The sequence below is a fragment of the Eretmochelys imbricata genome, chromosome 7 (genome assembly GCF_965152235.1).
Source record: "Eretmochelys imbricata isolate rEreImb1 chromosome 7, rEreImb1.hap1, whole genome shotgun sequence".
NCBI lineage: Eukaryota > Metazoa > Chordata > Testudines > Cheloniidae > Eretmochelys > Eretmochelys imbricata.
In genome coordinates this window covers 38601453-38622097 of record NC_135578.1, presented here as the reverse complement: position 1 = coordinate 38622097, position 20645 = coordinate 38601453, and the positions used below count along the sequence as shown (strand labels likewise).

The following is a 20645-nucleotide window of genomic DNA, read 5'->3' as shown; positions in this document are numbered from 1 at the left end:
CTGAAATTACGTTTAATGTTTTGCAACTTTTTTTCATTCTGTGGACTGATCATAAAAAACAGAGCACTATGAATATTATTTGCTATTTGGGCTTTGGGTGTTACTGTTGAAATCAAACACATAATATTGTTTCTGCTCCCTAAGGCATGCTGCAAACACTTTAACTGCAAACATTTGCATGTATATATCTAAAATTTTGTTTCCATAAATTACTATCACACAAGACTTTCAAATTAATTTCCCACAAACGCAATCACACACATATTCACAGAAAAGAAACTCAAAAGGAGCATAAGCATGGCTTTAGGAAAAAGAATATTGTGTGTCAGACTATATACTCAAAAAGAAAAGGAGTACTTGTGGCACCTTAGAGACTAACCAATTTATTTCAGCTTAAGCTTTCGTGAGCTAAGTGAGCTGTAGCTCACGAAAGCTTATGCTCAAATAAATTGGTTAGTCTCTAAGGTGCCACAAGTACTCCTTTTCTTTTTGCGAATACAGACTAACATGGCTGTTACTCTGAAGACTATATACTGATATTTTTTGCAGTATTTGCCCGACCCTATATTGTATACACACGATTGCCTTGCATAGAGTTGGCATTGCTCTGAACTACGCAAGATAGAAATGGGGCCTCCAAGGTTACAGAAAGTTTAAAACCAGTTTACAGTGGATCGGGAAATTAGTCTGGAAATCATATTTAAACATGGTTCCACCTCCACCAGGTTCTAACAGAGTTTGAACGATCAATACGGACAGACAGAATCATGCTTTGAAAATGTGCCTAACAGGCATAAATAGTATTTAGAAAACTGAAGACCCATGTACACTGGTCTTAACTTTCTAGACTAGAACAAGCTCTACCAGTTGTTTCTCACTGGTCAATAAGACAGTATAAGGGAAGCAGATGTTCCAAAAGGAACACAGGACAGATTTGATTTCAATAAACAACAAAACAAATGATCAAATCCAAGTCCTATACCACATCTATTTTTCCAGAATATATCTCACCTATACCACAAGCCTCAATTTCTCAGTTCTCTCTACCTCTGCCAGTTACCCGACTCTCCTCTAAATCCCTAGATTTGTTCTACAAATCATCAACCTGATAGCAGTTCTTCCTAACACATTAATTCACCAACATTGAAAGAACAGAATTGTCAGACATGTAGATGAACATAGTTTGTTGGGGAAAAGTCAACATGGCTTTTGTAAAGGGTAATCATGCCTCACCAAACTACTAGAATTCTTTGAGGGGGTCAACAAGCGTGTGGATATAGTGTATTTAGATTTTCAGAAAGCCTTTGACAAGGTCCCTCACCAAAGGCTCTTAAACAAAGTAAGCAGTCATGGGACAATAGAGAAGGCTCTCTCATGGCTTAGTAACTGGTTAAAAGATAGGAAACAAAGGGTAGGAATAAATGGTCAGTTTTCAGAATGGAAAGAGGTAAATAGTGGTGTCCCCCAGGGTCTACACTGGGACCAGTCCTATTCAACATATTCATAAATGATCTGGAAAAAGGGGTTAAGAGTGAGGTGGCAAAATTTGCAGATGATACAAAACTACTCAAGATAGTTCAGTCCCAGGCTGATTGCGAAGAGCTACAAAAGGATCTCTCAAAATTGGGGGACTGGGCAACAAAATGGCAGATGAAATTCAATGCTGATAAATGCAAAGTAATGCACATTGGAAAACATAATCCCAACTATGCATATAAAATGATGGACTATAAAATAGCTGTTACCACTCAACCAAGAGTTCTTGGAATCATTGTGGATAGTTCTCTGAAAACATCCACTCAATGTGCAGCGGCAGTCAAAAAAGCAAACAGAATGTTGGGAATCATTAAGAAAGGGATAGATAATGAGATAGAACATATCGTATTGCCTCTATATAAATCCATGGTACGCCCACATCTTGAATACTGCATGCAGATGTGGTCACCCCATCTCAAAAAAGATATATTGGAATTGGAAAAGGTTCAGAAAAGGGCAACAAAAATTATTAGGGTATGGAACGGCTGCCATATTAGGAGAGAGTAATAAAACTGGGAATTTTCAGCTTGGAAAAGAGATGACTAAGGGGGGATTTGCTAGAGGTCTATAAAATCATGACTGGTGTGGAGAAAGTAAATAAGGAAGTGTTATTTACTCCTTCTCATAACACAAGAACTAGAGGTCACCAAATGAAATTAGTAGGCAGCAGGTTTAAAACAAACAAAAGGAAGTATTTTTCACACAAAACACAGTCAACCTGTGGAACTCCTTGCCAGAGGATGTTGTGAAGGTCAACACTATAACAGTGTTAAAAAAGAACTAGATAAGTTGATGGAAGATAGGTCCATCAATGGCTATTAGTCAGGATGGGCAGATATGGTGTCCCTAGTCTCTGTTTGCCAGAAGCTGGGAAATGGGCAACAGGGGATGGATCACTTGATGATAACCTGTTCTGTTCATTCCCTCTGGGGCACATGACATTGGCCACTGTCGGAAAACAGGATACTGGGCTAGATGGACCTTTGGTCTGGCCCAGTATGGCCATTCTTATGTTCTTGTTTTTCTTATGAAAAAATGTATCATGCCATATGGGGAGTCTACTACTTTTCAGGAGGTGGAATGATCTCTAACACTGCACATTTTTTGTCTAAATAAGTGACAACCTTCTAAAAGGAGAAAATGAATTCAGAATTCTAGATTATACTGAACTGTCTAACAGGCACAAAGTAAGAAAAGAGCTCTTTTGATTTAGAACACATACAGCCTATCTATGCATCATCTATGTTATTATGCTTCTGGTACAAAAAAAATCCTTAGTCAATCTGCTGAAGGACCATGGAAACAGGAGTCATAGTGAAAACATTTATAGAATGCAGGGGGAATTTCTTTGTTAATCTGATTTATCTGTCCACTTCTATCAACCTAGACAAGAGTTCATCAGCAGCATTCCACAAAATAAATATAGAGTGAGATATTGCTACAGAACCACAGCCAATAGGATCAGGCTTTCAACACCAATATTTGCAGAAGCTGCCACACCAACTGTACTGTAGTAAGTGAAAACAGGTAGTGAAGCCTGGATGCCTGCTCGGTGCACCCACTGTTCATGATGCAGAGACAGCTCTGGTGGAATGAGCTCTGATACAGACAGGAATGTGATATACTGTCGTACCTACTGGGACACAGACCCGTGACAGAGATGGTAAAAGCCTTTTAGCATCAGCAAACAAGACAAACAAATTGTCAGACTTCTTATTCTTTGGGGTCATCAGAGGTAAATTTTTGGCAGTTGTTTCCAGGGTGAATAAAATCAACGATTTAAAAAAAAAAAATCAGATGTTTTTATTAAAATGCTTTTTGAGGAAAAAACCTATCTAAAGATACATTATAACTCAAAGATATCTCATCATGTAATAGGGATTATAAATTCTAATTCTGTAGTATGAGACAATATATTCATGTAATGTTTAAGAAAAGTTTTGTAAATGAATTCCAATAGTTCATGGATTAGGGACCCAATCTTATGGGGTTCCAGGGGCTTCTGTATAGATTATTTAGGTTAATCTTTCTACCTACCCAATGGGACTCAGTGCTCAGTCTAGAAGATACCATCAGAGAGGCTTAGTTTGTAGTTCTCAAACTGTGGATTTGTGTCTCCAGAGATAACATGCTTGTTAATGCAAAATGTTTTTAAATAAATAAATTATATATAGAGGTGAGAAATAACAGACCTCCACGCTATTGTCCTGCTGCAAATTTGTGTACACAGAATTAATCCCTTACCTCTCCCTAAAAGTGCAAAGTTTCAAAAAGTTGAATGAATAGAAGATTGTTTTGGGGACGGAATAGATCTGGACAAGGAGAAGAAGTCTGGAGATAAATGTGAGAAGGGAGGGACAGGCAGCAGAAACAAAAGTGAAACTGTTTGAGCAGCATATTCCAGAAGTCTTGAGGTCTTTCTGAGTTGATTTGAGATCAACCATACCATTCTCTCACTAGAAGGGAAAACCTATAAAGGCATCAAGACATAAAAGAGACCGCAGTTTGTGAAAAAGAACCATTCAAGAAATATATGTTTGCTGATGACGTTTTAAAGAAAGTCACACCAGTGAACTGGTGGAATTCAGAGACTGTTCAAGTGATAATCTCACTTTTAACAGCAGTAACTTCTTCTGCCGGTGCAGAAAGAATATGGTCTTCCTTTGGACTAATTCATTCCAAATTGAGAAATCATTTGGGACCTGAAAAAGCTGGAAAGCTTGTTTTTATTTTCCAGATGATGAACAATCAGGAAAATGAAGGTGAAGACTACTGAGTTGGCTGCAGAAGCCAATATTTTAAGTTTCTCATGTTGACCTGGCTGACACAGTTGATTTTAATTTTGAGTTTTTTTGTTTTTTTTTTAAACTATTTCATTTAACTATTTTAGTTAAAAACAATTTTAATTAACACAAACCTGATTTTAAAAAAAATATGAATGTTTAACTACATTCAAAAATTCATGTTTGTTTTGTTAAAATATTATTTGCTTGCTGTTGAAGAAAAAAAAATCCAGAATACATAACGTTGTTTTAGTGAACAATGAAAAGATGGCAACTAAACAATATAGTTTTAAGTAAGGCATTTCTTGGATGGTTCTCTCACAGGCTCAGGAGGAACATCCTAATGTTTACTACTTGACTCAGCTTACAGAGGCCCAAAGAAAAGGCAGAATCTCTAGTTTAGCTTGATAAATGTCCTGAAGGAACTGGGACTACCCTTCCACCGTGACAGAGGTGAACACTGTCGTCCCAACAAATCAAACTTTATCCTTCACAATCCTCATGGCTGTGATCTGAGCCATCCCAGCACCACAGGCCCTGCAGGCTACCCTGGAAACAGACATAAATCAGAGGTTTAAAACTGGCTGTGGAAGTAGACTGCTCACATGATGTTACCACTCTAACAACTCTCTGTGGACTTTGTGAAGTAGAGTGATCTATTGGATAGGGCTCTGGACTGGGAGTCAGGAGACTCTAGGTACTACTCCCAGCTCTGCCACTAACTTGCCGTGTGACAATGGCCAAGTCACTTCACCTCCCCTCCTACCCTATCTCTAATCTTGTCTATTTAGACTACAATCTCTTTCAAGCAGGGACTGTCTCTCCCTGCTGTACAGCACTAAGCACAATGGGTCCTGATATCAGCTGAGGCCTTTAACCTCATATTCATACTGGAAGGACAATGCACAAACAAAATGCACAAAGGCTGTGGTGCATTAAAAGTTACTGCTTTTTAAAAGAGCATTAGCAGCTGCAGGACATAAGGGATTTAGCATGAGGCAAATATTCAAGTGTAAATGCTGTCAACAACAAAGAAAACCTGCACGTTTAATAAAGAAACGTACACTAAAGTGCTTATTTGCATAAGCAACTCCAAGTTTTCTCTAACTTCTCTTTAATTGAAGAATTATATAGAACAATAAAACCAGATAAGCACATTTTATGAGAGAGAAAACTGAAGTAACCTTTTCCAACTATATGGTATGTCCACAGTTCTTTCCATTTATTTCCTTATTGCAAGTTTTGCTACTTTGTTCATGTATTTGCAAAATAAAAATTATGGATAGCAAGTTACAAATTCTTATTCTGTGGGAAATTTTACTAATCCCAGATCAAATAATACAGTGGGGTGGAACATTTGTTCTCCTTAATACACACACTTATAACTCCCACTGATTCTACTGGGAGTTGCATAAGCCTGTCAAGAAGAGAATCAATACACACTCTGTGACAAAATTCTATTTTATTCCTTCATTGTAATATTGTGCTACTCATTTTCCATTTTCCTTAAGCATGTGTGTTGGGTTTTTTTCTGTTTATTTTTTAAGGAAAAGATCACCTTACATTAAAGTAACTTTAGGGATTTTTTTTGAACTAGTTTAACTTATTTAGTTAAATCGATCCCCTATTGTGGACACTTTTAAAATCCCCTTCACTCAAGTCAGTTGCAAGCCAAGAGTCCAAGAGGGGTGTGTTTTAACATGTTGTGCTCTAACTGCACTGGGTGCATTCTAAAAAGGTAAAAAGAAAAGGAGTACTTGTGGCACCTTAGAGACTAACCAATTTATTTGAGCATAAGCTTTCGTGAGCTACAGCTCACTTCATCGGATGCATACTGTGGAAAGTGTAGAAGAAATAGCCCAACTTGATTATCATACACATTGTAAGGACAGTGATCACTTTAGATAAGCTATTACCAGCAGGAGAGTGGGGTGGGGGGAGGTATTTTTTCATGCTTTGTGTGTATAAAAAGATCTTCTACACTTTCCACAGTATTCATCCGATGAAGTGAGCTGTAGCTCACAAAAGCTTATGCTCAAATAAATTGGTTAGTCTCTAAGGTGCCACAAGTACTCCTTTTCTTTTTGCGAATACAGACTAACACGGCTGTTACTCTGAAACCTGTCTAAAAAGGTACCCAACCCAGTTCACATAGAATTAGGTTGATGTGAACTAGGTACCTTTTAGGGAGCACCAGCAGCATCTATCCAGAGAAGTTATAGCTCAGCACATTATTGCACTTTACAAATTGCACCTCTTTGGAGTGCTTTTCCATGCTGTATAGACAAGCCCCAAGATCCTTAACTTATTTAAGACACTCTTAAACCGATTTAGGAGTGTGTTCACACTAGGGCATTGCACCAATTTAACTCAGTGATCTGAGGAAAAAAAAAATGTGATGAAAAAAGTACAGGATGCTGTCCTAAATGTTTCATTGTGTTACATTGAAAATCAAACAGGTGACTTGGAATGTCGAGCTAGTGAAATCATTTTGTGAAGTTGTCTGCCTGCAAGTTCTTCCTTATTATAAACTATATCAATTTTACACCGATAATTCCATAAACATTACACTTCAAAATTAAAAGTTAGTAAAGGAGCAATAACTACCAGGTTCAGGGGTTTTTTTGTTTTTTTAAAACAGGTTCATTTGCATAACCAGTACTACCAAGTCATTTTATTGCATGGAACCTGATTTGCAAATCAGTTACAACATAGTAATAGAACACAATTATATTTGATAATGTTTCTACTATGATAACGACAAAAAGATTACAAGCGAACATGTATACACAGCTATTTCAATAAGCCTCACTTATGTAGGCTGCATCTCTGAAACATTGAAAAACAGAAAAGCTCATTCTGTTGCAATTATTGTTCAAATTCTTACACATAGCTTACTTCCAGCACTGAACAGCTGCTCAAAAGCAACACCGACTTTCAGCGTCCTTTTTCCCCTTGCCTTTGGCAACCACAGTGATTAGCGACAAGACTGCAAGGTGATTGGTTGGTAATGACATCATCTTATTGTTTTCTTTCAAGTGGAATAAAGGACTTGGAGTGCAGATAAGCCAACAATGAATTCAGTAGGAGATGCATCTCTGTGCCCTCTGCCTTAATTATTATGGCTTCTCAAAGAGAATTTCTGTTTATAGTATACGCGCCTATTTTATTTAGAAAAAGCAGGGGGAGGGGGATGACAGTAACTAAAGTCCCAATCCACCGTAAAAGAGGACTATATACCACTGTGCTTATGTCACAGTAGCAATACTTGCAAATACAATTAATTACCTTGGTCATTTATCCCTCCACAATTCATCATTTTCAATGACTCAGGTACATTTGTTTACTAAATATGCTTTGATAGCAAGAAGTGTTTTGCATGTCAGAATGATTTAAACTAGTAGCTGTTAAAGTAACTGCCAGCATTTGTGATCTAACCAAAAAGGGTTGACACTTTTAAAAGTACTGCAAACAAAATACAGTGCAAACACATCACTATAAAGTTCAACTTTATTGACATAGGGGCAACTGCAAAAGAGTCAGTCAAATTTGTTTAAGGACACTAACAACAATCCCGGGAAATCTAAACAGCTATATGCAATAGTTCTTTTAAACTATTTTACAAGTTCAATATAAGCCCCAATTCTCATTACACTAAAGCCCCTTTTCATCACCCTAGCAGTGTAAAGAGGCTTTAAAATGGGTGTACAGCGGTATTAAAGGGCCTCACTATAAATAAGAATCAGGCCTATAAGTGCACTGATAACTTTTCTGCTCATCCTTTCTTGTGTTGCATCTTTGAATGCAACGGATGGACCAAATGCTAACGACAGGTCTTATCTGCACTAGGAAATAAAAACCATTTTTAACATGGTTAAACGTCTCATGAAGCTGAATTTCTGTACTGAGCAAAAACATGTTCTTGGCTTATTGTAAATCACCCAAAAGGTCATTAAATAAAATCTTTTCCCTGTGGGGGGAAAAAAAACGAATTAAAAACTTAAAGGGGTGAACCTTCCTGCATAATGGTTATTACACAGCAGTCAGAGCCAAACCGAGCTCATTTTGTACTGACACTCACTCTACCATACCAGGTCCCCAAAAAGAATTGAACAGCTGTAGCAATTGCTTTCCCTCGCAGATATGAAGATCAGTATCCTCACAAAATTCATTTCCCCCCAAATGATTTCTTGTACAGTATTTTTCCACTACAGCAAACAACTAAAGAGAGTTACATACATCTGGAAAAACAGTATTTTAATATTTGTTTCATCTGGCCACTTAGGAGAGCTGGGGGAAGCTGTAGGAAGATCTGTTTCTGCTTGATAAAAGCAGCAAACTAGCTGAAATGTTGATTTGTAATTTTAAATGTGCCAGGGGACTCAGAACCGATATACGGTACTTAAGTGAAAAGGAAATAAAAATTATGATAGATGGGATGGGAAAGCTCCAATAATTTGAGCTTGATTATGCCTGAACTAGAGGCATAAAAAGTCTAAGCTATTTTTGCTTTAAAAAAAAATTTACTATGCATTACACACATGCACATGCGTGTATATATTTCTCTCTGCAAAATCAAATAGTTGGAAGAGAAGGTAAAAAAAAGATCAGAGGAATTTTAATTGCCTACAGTGGAAAACTGCTCCGGAGGTAAGCAATTTTGCATGAGACTAGTTAAGATGAATAGTGTCTTTAATTCCTCAGACAATTTTATTTGCCCATTTGGCATACCAGGTGTGTAGTCAGTCAGCTGTTTTCCAGGATTATAAGACAAACTGATTAGATAAGAATACCTGGTTGATGCGCAGTAAAATTACTTTTATGAACAAGTTTACTTCTTCACTGAAATCTAATGAATAGCTATTTGATAATTGCTATTGCCATTTCTATATAGTATTATCAGGCTATATTTCATTTGTTCTCCATTTGTAAGCAAAATTAAATCTTGACGATAAAAGCCAGCATTTGTCAGTTACACACAATTCTATTCCAGCACTAAAGCAAAACTAAAGAATCAATTTTGGGCAGGAACATGTTTCAGGAAAGATAACACATTTGGAATCCCTGTTCAAAATTGGGAAACGGGAAACTAAATGTGATGTGGTTCATTTGTCAATGACACAAAACAAAAATGAAAAAAGGAACCTATTAGACTCTACACCAATGAACCAGCAGTAAAGTAACCACAAGTTAGTAGATACATTATAAAAAATAATTTTAACAAATAAAAATGCAGTGATTCAGTCAGACTATGAATAACTAGAAAACTTGATTTAAGACAAAATAAGAAGATTCCATTCAGAGCAATCTTCACTGTAACAAACACTTTACAGATTTTTCCATTATGTATAAATATTCAGTACAGAGTACTGGTGCAGTGTAGATGTGTTAACCAACAGCAATATTTATTTATTTTTTGTGGAGCACCAGGAATAAGTTAGGCACCTTACTGACAAGCATGAAGATAATGGGCCAAATTCAGAGTATATTCAGTGGTGTAAGCTGTATTCCTCACACTCAGACTAACTTAGATCTAACAACACCCTTTTAGCAATATTTAAGGAAGTCTGAGTAAATTATAGACAAACAAGGTGAACGTGTAAGTTAAAGTGGATCATTAGAGCTACTTATGCCATCCTACTAGAAGTTTTTTCTTGGTCCACTCTCCTCCTTTGGTTCCTTGACATGCAAGTTACACCCACTGATGAGCTGCCAAAATCTTAACAACCGGTTCCCTCCGGTTCACCTCCGCCGGTTCAGCCCCAGCTCACCTCCGCCCCACTCTGCTTCTCTGCCCTCCCCCCAGCTTCCCACGAATCAGCTGTTCACGCGGGAAGCCTGGGAGGGCTGAGAAGCAAGCTGCGACTTCGCGCTCAGACCCAGAGAGGCAAGCTGGGGCGGGGGGAGGTTCCCCTGCGCACCCCACTGGTTACCTGCTGCGGCATGGGCGGCCCTCCTTGCGCCCCCTCCCCTCCGCCCCAGCTCACCTCCGCTCCGCCTCCTTGAGCCTGAGTCCGAAGCTGCCGCTTGCTTCTCAGCGCTCCCAGGCTTCCCACGCAAACAGCTGATTCGCGGGAAGCCGGGGGGAGGGGCGGAGAAGCAGAGCAGGGTGGAGCATAACTCAGGGGTGGAGGCGGAGCGGAGGTGAGCTGGGGCGGGGAGGGGTGCTGCACCCACCAAATTTTCCTGAGGATGCTCCAGCCCCAGAGCACCCATGCAGTCAGCGCCTAAGGCGCCACTTTTGGCCGGTGGTTAAATTTAGAAGCCCTTTTAAAACCGGTTGTCCTTCGCGAGACAACCGGTTCTAAAAGGGCTTCTAAATTTAACAACCGGTTCCAGCGAACCGGTGCGAATTGGTTCCAGCTCACCATTGGTTACACCCACTAAGACTTCCTTTCACTCAGTGGGTCAAATTCAGAGGTGATGCAAGTGATATGTTGTAAAAGGCGTGTAAAACTCAATACGTCTAATTGGTACCTCTAAGAGGATGTAAATTAGTGCAAGGAACACTGAAGAAGCCAAAGTGTAAGTAACGTCACTTCAGATTTCTTACCTAAATCCAGCTCAAGATTCCAGCCCCACAGACTTTAAAATCCAAACCACAGCATCTGCTCAAGTAGATGTTGAACCACCGTAGATATAACTAAAACTTCAAGGAATTCACATTATTAAAAGAGTTCAAACAAAAGCATCCAATGAAAACTGCTTTAAAGCTTCTGCACTTTCTACAAGTGTGCAAGTTACTTCAAAAGATCAACCAACCAACTCAAAAACATTGTTAAGATAATTTTCTCAAGACTCTTGCTCCTGTTTAATTCATCATTAGTAGGCAAGAACTCCTGCATTTCTTTGATGTACCTGATGTTTTTGAAAGTTACACTGTTTAAATATTTTTTGGCAAGGACAAATGGTATCGCACTATAAGGTGGGTAGAAAGTTGGCTAGATTGTCGGGCTCAACGGGTAGTGATCAATGGCTCCATGTCTAGTTGGCAGCCAGTGTCAAGTGGAGTGCCCCAGGGGCCGGTTTTGTTCAATATCTTCATAAATGATCTGGAGGATGGTGTGGATTGCACTCTCAGCAAATTTGCGGATGATACTAAACTGGGAGGAGTGGTAGATACGCTGGAGGGCAGGGATAGGATACAGAGGGACCTAGACAAATTGGAGGATTGGGCCAAAAGAAATCTGATGAGGTTCAATAAGGATAAGTGCAGGGTCCTGCACTTAGGACGGAAGAACCCCATGCACAGCTACAGACTAGGGACCGAATAGCTAGGCAGCAGTTCTGCGGAAAAGGACCTAGGGGTGACAGTGGACGAGAAGCTGGATATGAGTCAGCAGTGTGCCCTTGTTGCCAAGAAGGCCAATGGCATTTTGGGATGTATAAGTAGGGGCATAGCGAGCAGATCGAGGGACGTGATCGTCCCCCTCTATTCAACATTGGTGAGGCCTCATCTGGAGTACTGTGTCCAGTTTTGGGCCCCACACTACAAGAAGGATGTGGATAAATTGGAAAGAGTCCAGCGAAGGGCAACAAAAATGATTAGGGGTCTGGAACACATGACTTATGAGGAGAGGCTGAGGGAACTGGGATTGTTTAGTCTGCGGAAGAGAAGAATGAGGGGGGATTTGATAGCTGCTTTCAACTACCTGAGAGATGGTTCCAGAGAGGATGGTTCTAGACTATTCTCAGTGGTGGAAGAGGACAGGACAAGGAGTAATGGTCTCAAGTTGCAGTGGGGGAGGTTTAGGTTGGATATTAGGAAAAACTTTTTCACTAGGAGGGTGGTGAAACACTGGAATGCGTTGCCTAGGGAGGTGGTGGAATCTCCTTCCTTAGAAGTTTTTAAGGTCAGGCTTGACAAAACCCTGGCTGGGATGATTTAATTGGGGATGGGTCCTGCTTTTGAGCAGGGGGTTGGACTAGATGACCTCCTGAGGTCCCTTCCAACCCTGATATTCTATGATTCTATGATTCTATTGGCCCAAGAAGGCATCCCAATATGATGGGGTGGATTACATTATCTTTGTAATGTAAGGAGACGAAGAATCAAGATAAATTAATGTTATATACTAAGACCCAACAATTTGTTAAACTATATAGCTTCACATCCTAAGACATTAGACCAAACTTCTGTGATACTGAATTTGCATGATCTTGACTGTTCGTGAACACTCCAAATCCCCAAGCCTTCTGAGCTGCATATTGGCAGTGATTTTACTTTCAATTGTAATTATTTTAATGACCTGATTAGAATCGGTAAAGCTTTGTTTCAGTTAACAGAGAGAATCAGCCTTCACTTTCCAAAGAAAAATATGTGGATTAATGCAATAAAAATACAATTAAAAGACAGAAAAAGAAAAGTTTCATTCCTCTCACAAGGTGATGTCATACTGAGAGCTCTGAGCATTCTGTGATTTGGCAACAGGACTTTGTTATAGACCACCAACTATTCACAAAAGCAATTTAAAATCTAAAACACCAGATTCTCTTGTCAGCATCTGCTTAGGCTAGTGCCTGTGGTCAGCATTAGGAGCAATGGTCAGATGCTGACCAGTCTCACATTGTACAGTAAAACATCAGAGTTACGAACACCAGAGTTATGAACTGACCAGTCAACCTCACACCTCATTTTAAACTTGAAGTACTCAATCAGGCAGCAGCAGAGACGGGAAAAAAAAATTTAAAAAGCAAATTTAGTACAGCACTATATTAAACATAAACTACTAAACAAGATAAACGGAAAGCAGCATTTTTCTTCTGCACAGTAAAGTTTCAAAGCTGTATTAAGTGAATGTTCAGTTGTAAACTCTTGAAAGAACCACTATAATGATTTGTTCGGAGTTATGAACATTTCAGAATTATGAACAACCTCCATTCCCACAGTGTCCATAACTCTGAGGTTCTACTGTAATACCACCACATGCTCTACTAAAAACAAAGTTACTAAACCAGTGGGGAGAACAATCTGTTCTACACCGTGTGGCTACTACTTGGCATATTCAAAATGCCCTTCTAAACCCAATCATACTACCCTTTGTGATTCTATTTTTAATCTTCCCTGCATGAATGGCAACACAGCCACCTTCGATTAGCAACTGACATCCTTTATGGTGTTAACATCAGGCACCCATGTTAAAGAAGCAGTCGAAAGAAAATCAAGTGCTTATGGCTAAATAATGCAGCCTACATCTGTGATATCAATATGTGTGTCAAGGTTCCTCCCCCACTCTGAACTCTAGGGTACAGATGTGGGGACCTGCATGAAAAAAACCTCCTAAGCTTATCTTTACCAGCTTAGGTGAAAACTTCCCCAAGGTACAAAATATTCCCCCCCGTTGTCCTTGGACTGGCCGCTACCACCACCAAACTAATACTGGTTACTGGGGAAGAGCTGTTTGGACGCGTCTTTCCCCCCAAAATACTTCCCAAAACCCTGCACCCCACTTCCTGGACAAGGTTTGGTAAAAAGCCTCACCAATTTGCCTAGGTGACTACAGACCCAGACCCTTGGATCTTAAGAACAATGAACAATCCTCCCAACACTTGCACCCCCCCTTTCCTGGGAAATGTTGGATAAAAAGCCTCACCAATTTGCATAGGTGACCACAGACCCAAACCCTTGGATCTAAGAACAATGAAAAAGCATTCAGTTTTTTACAAGAAGACTTTTAATAAAAATAGAAGTAAATAGAAATAAAGAAATCACCCCTGTAAAATCAGGATGGTAGATATCTTACAGGGTAATTAGATTCAAAAACATAGAGAACCCCTCTAGGCAAAACCTTAAGTTACAAAAAAGATACACAGACAGAAATAGTTATTCTATTCAGCACAATTCTTTTCTCAGCCATTTAAAGAAATCATAATCTAACACATACCTAGCTAGATTACTTACTAAAAGTTCTAAGACTCCATTCCTGGCCTATCCCCAGCAAAGACCAGCATACAGACAGACACAGACCCTTTGTTTCTCTCCCTCCTCCCAGCTTTTGAAAGTATCTTGTCTCCTCATTGGTCATTTTGGTCAGGTGCCAGCGAGGTTACCTTTAGCTTCTTAACCCTTTACAGGTGAGAGGAGCTTTCCCCTGGCCAGGAGGGATTTCAAAGGGGTTTACCCTTCCCTTTATATTTATGACAATGTGTAAGGCGACTGTTGCCCTCTTACTAACATTCAGTGAAGGTGTTTTAGTTGCTAGCTCCCAGTACTAAAAAGGGGGAAGGGACGATGGGGAATCAGGACCCTTAGACTGACAGCTCCCAGGAACAATGGGGAGAAGCCAATGCTCCAGGTCAGCCTGAATGACAGGGCAGGCAGGCTAATCAGGGAATCAGGAGGCCAGGGAGGTCCCGTCCTCCATGTGAGCTGGACTTGCCTGGGTCAGACAGAGTGGGGCCAGGCTAAGGAGAAAGCAGAGGGCCCAAGCTAAGCTGGGGAGCAGAGCTGTGCCAGATCCAGAGGGACCAGAAAAGCAGCCCAGAGAGAGCAGAATTGCAGCCCCAAAGCCAGAGGCACAGCCCAGAGAGAGCAGACTTGCCCTGGGAGGAGAGCTGCAGTGACCAGAGCCAGAGGGGCCAGAGAAGCAGCCCAGGTAGCTGGAGCTAAGACAGACTGGAGCTGGGGCTGGAGCGGTCTGGAGTCGGGTGTCATGAGCAGCTGGGGAGAGTGAGGGGGGACCCTGGGCAGTGGTCCCAGCACAGTGAGACGCCTCAGCCAGGAGGCTCTGCAGACCAGACTTGGAGGGGGATTGCCTGACAGGGCGGGGGCAGCGCTGGGAAGAAGGGCCCTGCCACCTAAAGCCTGTGGCTACCACCAGAGCGAGTGTCCAACCCACAGCATCCCTGTAGCACAGCCATGGCCTGAGAAGAAGGCCCTGGGACTTACAAGGAACAGACTGTGAACTGCTCGGACATCCCAGAGACACTGTTTGTGATGTTCCCTGCCACAGAGCGGGCTGACCTTTAACCTTTCTCATTTTCCCTTATTCTTTTTAAAATTAATTGTTGATTAAATAACTTGCATTTGCTTTAACTTGTATGTAATGGTCAGTGGATCAGAGAAGAGCCCAGTGCAGAAAGAGTACCCCGGAGTGGGGACACGCTAGCCCCTGTCCTAGGTGACCACAGCAGGGTTGGGGGTCGAGCCCCCCAGGAATCCTGGGCCCAGCCTTGTTGGGGTTACGAGGACTCTGCCAGACAGGAGAGTGGAAGGGGAGTCCTCAAGGGCAGGGAGGCCACTGGGTAAAGGAAGTGGGAACGAGGACTCAGATCCTTTTGCTAGCCCACTTCACCGGGGTAGTGCAGAAGCCAGGAAAGTTCCCCACGATAGCGGGACTATTCCCCCCTTACATATAGGTTATGTACCCCTTCAGTGAATCCACATCACAAAACAAACCCAAGTCAACAACTACAGAGGCTCACGTGTGTGGAATCTTCATTTCTGGAAACATTCTAATGGGTCACAGTATGATCCTTCGACATTAGATACACAGGAACAAAGGTCAAAATTAGGTTCTCTTGGAATTCTGCAACTGACTTCACATTTTGAAGATACAGAATTATGAGAGTTAACATGCTATCAGCAAAGCAGAGTTCACTGAAAATTATTTTACCCTTTGTGAAGAAATTAGCTTTGAAGGATTGCGGAGTTTCAGGAGCCGTGATCAGAATTTATCATTAACAGCCACAAAAAGTACATTGCTAATTCAAAGACTCATAAATTTGAAATATGGATTTTTACTATAAAAGCTATGTTATTACTGAAGCAATTTCTGTATGTGTGTTCCATTGCTTATTTCATAAATAATATAATTAATTAAATGAGGTCAGGATTATAAAAAATACCTATACTGCTAAGAGGAGGTTTCATACTTCCAAACTAAGTTTCTGGACCAGATCCTTATCTTCAAGGGTGTTACACTGCTAATTTAAGCCAGCTGAATGTATTGCTTAATGTGTACAGAATAGGGTTAAATATGCCTCTATAGAACTTTGAAGTCCATTTCTGTAGAGACACTGCTGAATTTATGGAATGTCAAAATATGACTGTCAAGGGAAAAGATGAAGGCTACAAAATATTAATGAGGCACAATTTACATGTGCATATTTTAAAACATGTTATATTCTATGAAAACAAATGAGAAAGTTATGTGCTATTTTTCTTTCATGTAGTTCCATCTTCTTCTCATCCCCTCATGTGGGAGCCAAATCATTTTTGATGCAAGTTGCCAGTGTGTCTCAGTTTTGTGTTCTTCACATATATGAAAAATTGCTTTAGACTGTTAATAAATTATTTTGCTTTTGTTTACTTGTATCCTAATGCATATTAACACATCCCTTTTTAATAGTTTGCTTGAAAGTGGATTTGCTTTCTGGAAGCATATAAAAAAAAACCCACAAAAATCATCACTTAATGGTTACCTAAGTCTAAATACACATACTGCACTTCCTTTGTGTTCTTTGTCTATTTTTCTGTTTTCATTTCTAGGCAAAAGACTTTTTTTACATTTATTCATTTTACAAACAGTAAATATAAAGTTTTCTAGATCACGAGTTCTTCACCTGAGGGTCAGGTACACCATCCCTTTTAATGGTAGGGTGTCCTGAATTTTTTCTTTTCTCCCTGTTGTAACACAGGAAGATGGTATGGAAAAGATGCAAAGCACTGATCCTGACAAATGCTCAATCACACTAAACAATGCCAGTTATGCTGTAATCTTTTCTAACAAGTTTTACAAAAACCCTATATTCACCAAACAGAATTTCAAATGTACCTCTATGTCAAGCATCCAATTGACAAATGGGTCCCTACTTCAGGTAGCATGATCTTCAGAGCAGAAACCACTTATCTATACTTAACCCACAATACAAAATTCCAAATTAAATGCATTTAAACCTGCAGTCAAATGAATGTATTGTGGAATAGGTCTTAGTACACTTTTTACAGCTCTCCCAAGCTTAACAGAGATAATCTCTCTGCTTTTTGTCAACCATTATCTTTTCCTTGAATTCTGAAGTGTTTTTAAGAAGAGTCAATTGGATGTAAAAGGTAGGTTGGAGAGTGAATAAAACATGTTATTTCACTACATTACAAAAAAAGGCTTTGACTTTTATCTTAAAGTAGTAAGTAGTGAATACTGGCAGATATCGAGTATAATAGTGATAGGTGTTTTTTGAACACTGAAAAGGAAGTTTTGTGGCCCATCTTCATTGGCTGAGTACCTGTGAGCTTCTTAGGGGATGGACCTAACATACATCAGAGATGAAAGAGTCCTTAGTTTGTCAGAGACTCCACATCAATTTACTACCCAAGAGCAGAAAGAGGAACATGCTCCTCTGAAACCTTGAGCGCATACCAAAAATCAGGAATGTTTGGTTTCTTGGACACTAGATGTTAAAAATGCTTTGTTCAGTTTTTCCTTTTGGGAGACTATGAAGGAGCTCATGAAGAGTGCGTAGGGGATTTCAGAGCACAAGTCCCATTTGTACACTTAAATTACAGTGGCACTTTTGAAATTTTTCCTCTATAAACCTTAGATACAGAAAACTGAGAAAGACTAATTAATCCAACACCTAAACTGAGATCCAATATGCAAAAGTAAAATGGCTGCACCAAAATAATGGCAGAGATGAAGCACAGAATTAAATTTTAGACTTACGTTTCTCATCATCAGCATGTACTAGAGATGCTGCTCTTGACAAAACATCCAATGGAGTCTCCATTCCTGGCAGGATCCTATAATATAAAAGAGCCAGGTTTTCTAAGAGTTTCATAAAATTATGTTTATAAGAGGTGAGAAGTTGCTTTGTCATTAGATAACAAATCTAACTCCCTATAAACACACACACACACACACACACATATATATATACACACACACAAACAAACACCACCATATAAACTACTGTAAGACAAGGAAAAGGAAACATCACTTTCAGAAACATTATACCATCACATATAGAATAAATAAGGCTGGCTTCAATTATATATTAACACCAGGGAACAGCCACCATTTTATTAAGATGAACACAATCATGAGGACAGATGCCTTTTACTTCAAGATGCCTCTGCTCAGGGAATCTCAGTTCCATCCCTGGGACGTAGGCGGCTATAATTATCTCCCTTTGACAGATGGAGAATTTGAGGTACAGAAAAATTAAGTGACTTACTTGCCCAACATCAAACCAAGTTTGTAGCAGAACTGAAATAACCCACGGTCTCCTGAATCCTATTCCTGTGCTTTACCCACAAGATCATCCTTTCACACATCAAGTCCAGATGTGACTGCATTTCAGTACTTGATATGCACATCTATGCTTTGGGTGGAACTTGTCTCTCTCTGTCCCTTTCTCTCGCCCAAACCCTCTCTTCTTTTATCCTTTCTACTGTGATCTTTTAAAAGTCATACAACCAAACAAGCAACCTAGTATCTAAACAGTCCGTCATCCTGCCTGTTGGGCATTTATGCAAGTGTCAGGTTCTGCAGAAGAGCGAAATACTTTATGACTGAAAAAAATCAAAAAGGAACTGGAGAAAAGAACCAAGGAAGTCAGATGCTTGCTGCCCTCTGAATATTAAGTTCACACTGGATTGGTTTTTGTGGCCCTTATAACTTTTCTTCCTCCCGCTGCCTTCCTCCCACCCCAGTCAACCGCAACATAAAGCAACATTCAAAGATGCAATTTGTTTGAAGACAGGAAAAAAGTCAGTATGCCCAATCACTTACAGAAGAGTGACTCCACTGACATCAACAGAATTAGACCCCTAATTCACTGTTGTCCAAGTGAAAGACAAACCCATCCAAAGATGGAAAGCCACCAAGACATTTTTATTCTATCAAAGGTATTTTTTTTAAAAAAAGTCAACTACCAATTAATATTGAGAATATGCACAGTTGTATAATCAGATCTGAATTTTTGTATTTCCCTGTGTGGCTGTTACTTTCATAAATATACACTGATATAAATCTTCAGAGCACAAGCCAACATTTAGCATATGGGGATTAGGAAAGAAACTTTCCTTAACTGCCTTCTAAAGAGTTTCTTGCCCCTGGATAGATGGACCTCTGGTCTGACCCGGTATGGCAATTCTTATATTCTTTTAAAAGGTAAGATTCAAAATTCCCAAGCTTAATCTGCAAATTCCTTGTGGAAGGGACATACGTACTTTATAGGTACTGTGATGTACCTGCCTAGCACAACTGTGAGCACTGTAAAATAATATTTCTAGATACACACAAATTAACACAGTCCATCCAACAGAAATACCATGCAAAAACCTGTTAATGTTTCACTTTTAAATAACTTAATATTAAAAGTGTCTTCAAAACTGAAAAAGAAAGTTTCAATATAAATAAAACACACGAGATATGAAAGAGAAGACTAATATGTGATTGTATGTGTACACTATGAAATTAGGTCGATTTTATACAGTCGACTGTGTATGTCCCCACTAAGTGCATTAAGTCAGTGGAATGCTTCCTCAATACCGTGGCCAGCGGAGCGGTGCACTGTGGGTAGCTATCCCACAGTTCCTGCAGTCTCCGCTGCCCATTGGAATTCTGGGGTAAGCTCCCAATGCCTGATGGGGCAAAAACATTGTCACGGGTGGTTTTGGGTAAATGTCGTCAGTACATGTCCCCTCCCTCCCACCCTACCTCCGTGAAAGCAAAGGCAGATAATCGTTTCGCGCCTTTTTTCCTGGGTTACCCGTGCACATGCCTCAGCTCACCACTGCTGTTGTGAGCATTGTAAATACCTTGCGCATTATCCTGCAGTATGTGCAGAACCTGGCTCAGAGACACCAGCACAAGGACGATTGGGAGGAGGACATGGACACAGACGTTCCTGAAAGCACGGGCTGTGGCAATTGGGACATCATGGCGGCACTAGGGCTGGTTGATAGAGTGGAACTCCGATTCTGGGCCTGGCAAACAAGCATAGTGTTGAGGGTATGGGATGATTCACAGTGGCTGCGAAACTTTCGCATGCGTAAGGCCACTTTCCTTGAACTTTGTGAGTTGCTTTCCCCCCAACCTTAAGCACGGGAATACCAAGATGAGAGCTGTCCTGACAGTTGAGAAGCAAGTGGTGATAGCCCTGTGGAAGCTTCCAAAGCCTGACTGCTACCAGTCAGTCGGGAATCAATTTGGAGTGGGCAAATCTACTGTGGAGACTGCTGTGATCCAAGTAGCCAATGCAATCACTGATGTTGTTATCAAGGGTAGTGACTCTGGGAAATGTGCAGGTCATAGTAGATGGCTTTGCTGCAATGGGGTTCCCTAACTGTGGTGGGGCGACAGACGGAACACATAGTTCTATCTT

General features: G+C 40.2%; 1 protein-coding gene across 2 annotated transcripts in view; it reads right to left on the bottom strand.

Moving 5' to 3' along the window:
• VGLL4 (vestigial like family member 4) overlaps window positions 1–20645 on the bottom strand; it is a 160419-nt gene that overhangs the window by 129015 nt on the left and 10759 nt on the right. For both annotated transcript variants that reach the window (XM_077822324.1, XM_077822325.1), the window contains exon 2: window positions 17981–18057. In XM_077822324.1, coding sequence (XP_077678450.1) covers window positions 17981–18044 — 64 coding nt within the window. In that variant the 5' untranslated portion in view covers window positions 18045–18057. The remainder of the gene's footprint in view (window positions 1–17980; window positions 18058–20645) is intronic.